Source organism: Populus trichocarpa, chromosome 5 (assembly GCF_000002775.5).
Source record: "Populus trichocarpa isolate Nisqually-1 chromosome 5, P.trichocarpa_v4.1, whole genome shotgun sequence".
NCBI lineage: Eukaryota > Viridiplantae > Streptophyta > Magnoliopsida > Malpighiales > Salicaceae > Populus > Populus trichocarpa.
The window spans coordinates 16,419,618-16,428,068 of NC_037289.2; the positions used below are offsets into that span (position 1 = coordinate 16,419,618).

General features: G+C 34.1%; 1 protein-coding gene across 2 annotated transcripts; it reads right to left on the reverse strand.

The window, feature by feature from the left end:
- Positions 1-3,353: 3,353 nt before the first annotated feature.
- On the reverse strand, positions 3,354-7,516 carry LOC7486600 (probable mitochondrial adenine nucleotide transporter BTL3). Of its 2 annotated transcripts, XR_002981702.2 has the most exons (5): positions 6,887-7,516; positions 6,340-6,643; positions 5,042-5,509; positions 4,329-4,483; positions 3,354-3,607 (listed from the first exon to the last, which is right to left on the reverse strand). XR_002981702.2 is itself a non-coding variant. In XM_024600607.2 (4 exons), exons 1-4 carry the CDS (start codon positions 7,375-7,377, stop codon positions 4,415-4,417), a joined length of 1,332 nt encoding a protein of 443 aa, XP_024456375.1. In that variant the 5' UTR covers positions 7,378-7,516; the 3' UTR covers positions 4,210-4,414. The 2 variants fall into 2 exon arrangements, 1 of the variants encoding a protein (XP_024456375.1); XM_024600607.2 differs by lacking the exon at positions 3,354-3,607 and having other exon boundaries at positions 4,210-4,483.
- Between the last annotated feature and the right edge of the window lie 935 nt (positions 7,517-8,451).

Below are 8,451 nucleotides of genomic sequence, written 5' to 3' on the forward strand. Positions count from 1 at the left end.
AGAAGTTTTCAATTGCCCGAGCAAGACAATAAAGCGATATTTCAATCCGCGTGCTTTTCTTCTCAATAGGGAACTGAACAGGATAACAAGCGAGAATTCAAAGCAAAGCATCAACACACACACACGTATATATATGCATATATCCCTACTTGAATAAATATTGGAAGAAGTCCGTACCGTCCCCAATGCCACCATCGGAGTGGTACGCCACCTGAAGATTCTAAAGAGCAGGCACGTCCACATCCTAATGACAAAAAAAGAAAAAAATAAAAGAAAAGAAAGGTTACTGGGATAAACGTCAATGCAGGCTTATCAGAATGACAAATTTCCTACAAAATCTGTCATTGAACACCAACAATTGCGCCCTAACAATATTGCAAATACGAAATCTTGCCCCCCGCCATATATTTAGCTGTCAGACTTCATTTTGTTTCATGCATGATGCTTAAATACGTATAATATTAATTTGCTCTCATGTCTTCTCATTTCATCGGAATGCAGTGCAGGAATAACAAGTAACATCCCAATGAAGTTCAGATCAAGAAACAAAAGCTTGAACTGCGTCATAAAGGTGCCAAAATAGGCAGCTTGGTTGCATGGTTTAATTAGGGTCTAATTTTCAATCATGCTACGTACACGCTGCATAAACTTCATTATACGGCTATCCACATCTCTAATGGTCCAACCATTGGTACTTTTCATTGTAGGTGTTGTAGCCACCACACCACAGGCACGCACCAAGTGCCCACGGAACACTCTGCATCTCTAGGTGTGATTTTGATGCACCATGACCAAGTCACTTACACGCAATATAGTAATCGGAGGTGCCAGCTGTTTCCTTAAAGCTAAAATGGAACGCCAAACGGAAAAGGTTCAAAAGGCAACAAGATCAGCATAGCACAGCAGCATGTAATACAATAGAGGCAGATGAACAATATACAGATAGAAACTAGCTTGATCTTGCAGTACCAAGAAGACCCTTCCCAGATATGTTGCGAGGCCTGCACGAGGACAAATACAAACATGTGAACCAATAAAGTGTACAAGGAAAAACCCCATGTAGTGAGCTTTACAACATTAACTCATTGTTAAAATTCCACTATGTATCTCGATAAAATCTCATGTCATGAAAAGATTAGGAAGGTGCGCCTGTCTTAAAACAGAGCGTACGGTGTTTGTGCAGAGTTGTGGGCAGTCAAACGGAGACTTGAAATTGCATGGCCAATGGGGTATCGTGATCATCTCTTAAGTTAGAGCCTAGAGGTGGAATCAAAGTCATTGTTGGACTTGATTACGAAGAAACTCTTAGCTTAACTGATCATGTTTTAAGTTTATTTTTTAATGATCACGGGTTCAAGTCTTCTCAGAACTACCAGAAGCTTATATGGTCGTTAACTTCAGGACCCATGAGATTAGTTAAGGTACGCATAAACTGACCAGACACTGACCAGACATCCACTTTAATTAAAAAAAAAAAATAAGGTAAATATTAACGGCCCCATCTTCCATCAAATTCGAGCGCTGATTAACAAAGAGTGGGTGGTGCATATTCTTCACTACTGTACATAGGCAACAAATGTGCTGATTGGCTTGCCAATCATGGTCATGCGAAAACTCAAAGGTTTATTCCAGTTTCACAATCCTCCTAGTGGCCTTTGAAGCCAAATAGGGGCGCATTTGCCCCCTTAAAATTTTTTATATATATATTTTTTATATTAAAATATTAATATAATAGTTTGGTGAATGGTTGATATACGAAAACGAAACAAAAGAAAAGTTGCTATTGTTAACTTATATTTTAATATAATATATAATATATATGTCTAACTCATTATCCAAAATTTTTCCCTTTTCTTTCTTTTTCTTCCCCTAATTATTGAAGTCTTTTTTTATCTTTTGAGCTATTGTTCCCTCTCTTTCTATTATACAAATTTCTCTTCAAGTACAGCTATACAATAAATTACAGAATATGATGGAAGATAAGTAGATGAATGATAATTTGATTATATATATTAAAAAATATATCTTAAATAAAATTGATAATAAAATTAATATGAAGCAGTTTTAAAATGTAAAAACTCGAAGAGAATAATTATAATGTAAATTTTAAAATTATAATTTTACTTGATATGAATTAATATATTTGTTTCAAATTAATTTCTAACATATATCTATATAATATAATATTTGTTAATAAATTACCTTCTAATTTAAATTTTTTTGACTTCGCCACTGCTGAGGTACATCCAGGCATTTGCTTGTCTTAGATGTCTTTGTTTTGAGCCGTTAGGCCCCTTTTGCAATCCAAAAAGAAAAAAACAAAGAGCAAATGGCAAGAAACGGACGTGTAAGAATGCAATCCAAGCAATGAAATACTATTGTGGCAAGAAACAGCTTAGGTACTATTGTCGCATTGACCATCAAGACATTCATGGCTACAAGCAAATCACAACTGAAAGGTCACTCAGGTGAAGGCAGAAAACGTACATGGTAAGAAACATGGTACTTCTCAAATTCAGAGTACATAATATTAATCTCAATCCCAGCTATTTATCATATCTAGATTATCACATTAACTCTTTTTTTTATAAAAAAATATATAATATTTATCAATCTAAACTTTTTTAATTAATATTTAATTTTAATAAAATATTGATTAAAAACAATTATAAATAATATTTTGATGCAATAAAAATCTTATAATTATAGCAACTTTATAATTTATTTTATATATTATTTTTGTTTCATGAATTTTATCTTTATTGTAAATTAATTAATTAAATATTAGATTTATTAATTAAATATAAATAAATATTAAAGATAAAGAATTTATTAGTAATAAATATATTTTACATAAATAAAATCAATATTACATTTAACCAAATAATTAATTATTGAAGATATTCATGACCCATTAGAACATCCCTAATGCTAAAACCATTTTGTCCATCTTGCTAAAAACTTTGCGTTTGAACCATGACATCATAATTCTATTATAACTCTACATTATTTATACTTTATTTAATTTTTAAAATATTCTTTTACTTATAAATACATCAAAATAATATATATATAAAAGAGTCATCCAATAGTTAGGTATTATTTCTAGTAGTAGTGATTATTTCTCAAAATACTTTTTACTTATAAATACATTAAAATAATATTTTTTTAAAAAAAAATTATTTTTAATATCAGCACGTCAAAACAAATTAAAATTATAAGAAAAAACTAACTTGAAACAAAAGAATTCAAAAATATTTTTTAATATATTTCCAAACAAAAAACACTTTAAAAAACAACACTCAACTCGTCACCGCAAAACTTGAAAGCACCGCAAAACTTGAAAGCAGCAGTAAGTGCAATTTCAAATTTGGCGGAACTTCACCATGGATTACCTCAACAAAAGTATCCAAGTGTAATCGAAATAAAAAAATCTACGATGAAGTAATCATCAAAATGTTACTCGAAAGATTGGGCTAAGCTTGCAACACTGTTCATATCATATCGGGATGGAGATGAGATTCATAACTGCCTGGTCAAAACAATCTTTTTGTCGGAAGCCAGTCTTCCGCATCTTTTGATATCGATTTCCCACCACCAGCCCTCACTAAATAGAAAATTGAAAGGTAAACATCAAGAAAGTTCGTAAAGAGCACTTCTATGAGGGAAAAAAAACTAGCATCCCTTGTGAAAAGTCCTCTTATTGGTCTTTAATCCATACAGAATTGATTGAATTTGTATTCAGGTAGCTAAATAAGATAAACATGCATGTAAATGGAATCAGATGGAAACTACTTGCAAAACAAACTCTCATGCTTAAACATTATAGTCCATAGGCATGCATGATGGCCCTTTTCAATACGTTTTCCCAACCATCTGGGAAAGGATAGCAAATCACGATGATCAAAATAAGTACATAAGCTGTGACCAAAATAGAAACACGTACGATAAATCACCAATATCAGAACGAAACTTTGTTCTTTCAGTTTGTTCATGTAATTTGTTTCCCTTAGAGCTGTAGTTAAGCATAAGGACAGCAGTAAAATCATAGAGGATCTACTTTAAATGCTCCATCACATTATGCATGCCTAAACCACTAAACAACAAGGAATTTTTGCCAATGGCGTTCAGATTTGAAGTATATTTCACCAAAATCAAGTTTTTTAAAGCAGAAAAGCCTAAAATTTGGATAGCGGCCAAGAGATAGAATAGTAATCAAATCAAGCAAAGAAGATTATAGATATTGAAAATTTTGCGGTTCCTCCTTTTGCATAACAAGAATATGTTGATAAATCAATGGTAATCGTTGTGTAAATGACTGGTCTTACCATTCTGATTTATATCCAGTGCTCATCTTGAGCCACTAGTATACATGCCACCTACAAGTTTTCTCTAATAGATCATATTTCCTCTGTCATTCCACTTTGAGAACAATCTTCATAAACTCATAGACGAAGTAACTAATTGCAGCTGAAGGAAGTACCTGAAGATGAAACATATTGGAAAAGAACAATACTGTCAAAATTTTGGAAGGACTGTGCAAACTCTGTAAGCAGCATTGCAATAGAAGTAATAGTTTGTTTTAATAAAAGATAAGCATGACAAGTTCCAGAACATCTGGATTTCAGTTATAGAGTGGAATGTAAGAGGTTTTTGCCCCAAAGGTACAACCATGTGGATTTCAGTTCCAAACTCCCATAAGCTCAACTAACCACAACCCAGACTAGTTGGGTGCTAGATCCATGGATCCGTCTTCTCCATTCAATTATGTTATGGTGCTAATGTTTTGTAATCGATGAGACTCTAGATCATTGTTTTGTTAAACCTAACATCATATGAAGTTAACATAAGCAGAACTTCTATCCCGGCTATCTGTATGGTTTTGTTTTAAGTCAAGAATTCAATTATTTCCAAAGTTAAATATCATCAAATTCTGCATGTATTATAATAATAACCAAGCAATATGCATATAAATAGCATAAAGCTCCGGCATAACAGCTCATAAGGAAGTCCGTTGCGTACAGAACTTTCAACTTTATACCTGCAGCAGGCTGGGAAACAGTCCAGCATAAAGAGCTGGAATTCCTCCTTGCTCAACTATCTTGACACAGGTCACCAATGCACTCATCTTGGTAGCCCGGACTTGCAATTGAAGCCGTCTCCTCACAACTTCAAATGGGTATGTAGAAAATTCTGCACAAGCACCAGCAATTGCCCCATACACTAATGTCCTGATTGGTCCCAACTCCAGTTGGTCCAAGGCATTTAATTCCTGCCCGTGATGGCTCATATACTGAAGTCTCTTCTGACCTTCCGGTGAATGAAGATAAGCTGATTTCAGTATGTCATACACACCATAGAAAACTGCCCCTGATGGTGCCACACTTAAGATAGAAGGTACTAAGCCCTTGTAAAGTGAAAAGAAACCTTCAGTTTGTATCATGTGGCGAAAAGCACCAATTACACCACCCAAAGCTTCTCCACCAGGTGCAACTATCTTGGTCCGGATCTAGAAGATAAAGTAATTAAAAAGCACGTTAGAATCCATAGGTGGCTGCGGGCCCCCAGGTGCACCTTCATAACAATGAAATCCTGAAATGTAAAATATTTAGCTATTTCTATCAGGAGCAGAGCGGAAGATGTTAATTTTTACAATTATAAGCTAAATATTTTACATGGTAGCGTAACTAGATAGCAGAAAAACTACAATTAACACATTGTATCACTATAAATGGTATATATTGCATTCCAAGTTCCACCCAAAGCTTAGGGTGATTGTCCACATGATTGTTTATCAATAACTTTCCACACCCAATAAAACACTCAAGAGTTACGTTTTCTTTGGCATACAGAATATGAAACAGGTCATTTTGATTTCTTATCATAAATATCACATTAGTGAGACACGCCATCGAGTTATATAAAGTAAATTTATCAAGTTATGTAAAGTAAATTTGGCAAGACATTGCAAGGACGTATCTTATATTCCCAGCAAACAAGTGTTCAGAAAAGGGGCAAAAGGTGCCCAACTTGGTTGGTTGTTTCATCTACAGTCTCGAACTGTTTCCTTTCCCATGGATATTTTGATATAAATCTTCCCTAATATAAGCTTAATGCCAGGAATATAGAAGAAATTATGGGAACAAGATTACTGAGCTCTCGTACCACAGTCTGAAAACCAAAATCATTCAGCAGGTGAAAATAAATGGCTATATGCAATCAACTTGGGCCACTTGATCCTAGCTTTGCATAATCAGTGTGCTATGTTAGTACTTCTACAATGAAGAGTAAACTCAGTGCCAGCAGAAGAAAGGAAGAGAATCTCAAGTTTCCACATACCGTGTCAAGTGGTAAACAGAGAATTGTCGCAGTAATGCCAGCACCAGCACCAGCAATGAACCTTTCGAAATTCGTTGTTTCCTCATTTCCTGAGAATCTAAGCAGTTGCTTCCGATATGTGTCATAAGCACAAAAATTGACCGCTTTAAATGGAGCAGTGCGAAGAATGTTAACAAGATTCCCTTTCCAAAAACCCTTCAAGCCTTGAGTAGTAGCAATTGTCTTGATTAGCTCAACAATATTCTTTTGCTCACCGCGAACTATATATTCCAGTTTTAATCGCTCAAGCGGTGCCACACAAGTTCTGATACAATAACATCACTACAGTAAATTTTCAACGGCATTTATCAAAGTAAGAAACAATAACAATGTATAGTACCACCCCGGAAAAATAAAATTTGGTGCAGCATCGCAGCTATAACACGGATTTTGCAATCGAACTAACGATATTCAACATATAAGTTAACAAAAAAAAAAAAAAAGCCCATAATTGGCATTGAATGAAAAAGTCAAGAAAATTAGAAAGAGAGAGACAAGAAGCACAAACCTTGAAACCATGGCAGCAATGGCACCAGCCCACAGATGCTTAGTGGTATTCATAGCAAAACCTCCTCGCGCCTTAACCTTCCGGTTCTCTTTACTCTCCAAAACAATATTACCTCCCTCTGCCACCTTATCCTCCTCCTCCAGGCTCTTGCTATCTTCGTTTTGAACCAAACACACCTTAGATTCCTGCAGGAGCCCATCATTTCTCAAGCTCACTGACAGAAAAACACCACTAACCACCACTTCATTAATACCTCTACTCCTCCTTCCTCTCTTTAAGCCCCCGAAATTCGCGTGTTTATAAAAGGAAATGGGATTTGAAATAGTGATTGAAGAGCATTTATGAGAAATAAAATTAACAGTAGAAGAATAAACGGTGGGCTCCAGAAATATGCCACCGAGAGTGGATGAGCTAGAAGAGCTGGGAGTTAAATCTATTGAGGATGGAGTTTGGGATTGTGAATTTCTCGGCCATATCTCAAATCCTGGCATTTTTATGAGACTGAGACGAGTTTATTGGGGTCTGGGGGAAAATGAGAAAGGTAAAACTAGTTGGGGGAGCGAAATGGCGGATTTGAGATGCTTTGGCTTCGCTTCCACCGCCGCACATAAGAGGCATTTTTGGTACCGCGGCACAGGTTTTTTTTATTTATAAATGTATTAAAATAATATTATTTTTAATTTATTTTTGATATAGTATATTAAAATAAAAAAATATTAAAAATAATTTATTTGAAGCAAAAGCAGTTCTGTATCGCAAAAATAAACGATGTAGACAGTAATTCTGTTTGCCGGTGAATAGAGATGTAGAGCGTGTTTGGCAATGTGGTTGCGGGTGTTTTTTAAATAATTTTTTATGTCAAAATGCATACCAATGATGTTTTTTCATTTTTTAAAAATCATTTTTGACATCAGCATATCAAAACGATCTAAAACATACAAACCATATTAAATTTTAGTAAAAAAAAAATTTTAATTTTTTGGGAATGCAGCCACAGCCGCGTTCCCAAACGTTCCCGTAGAATCGAGGCTCTCAAGAGATATTTTTGTTAAAGTTATGTTTTTTGTATTGACATGGGATTTAACTTTAATATTTGTTTTAATAAATTAATTCTCATATTAATATTTTTTAAATTAATGATGTTGGAGTTATACTAATCGAAGTTTAATGGAACTCTTTTTATGTATAGGTTTTTGGTTTCTAAACTCACATATTTTACTAATAAAAATACACCATTAAATTTGAATCTGTAAAAGTTTAGAAGTACCAAAACCTTAAAAAAATACGTGAGTATTTTATTTTGATTTATTTATTTTTCTATATTAACTATAACTAAAAGACATTAGCCTTTTATTATGCTAGAATTATTGTGCACTCTCTCACAATACACTATGGATTGGAGCAGTGTATTTTTTGGTAATTTTTATTTTGATCTTCAAACTTTTATTATGCATGATTTGATCCTTTTGAGCTCAAATTAGCCTCCAATTGCATATTTTTTTAAGAGAGAGGGTTAAATTAAAAGGTAAGGAACAAAGTGAAAATCTCGAGTAACATGGGGGTAG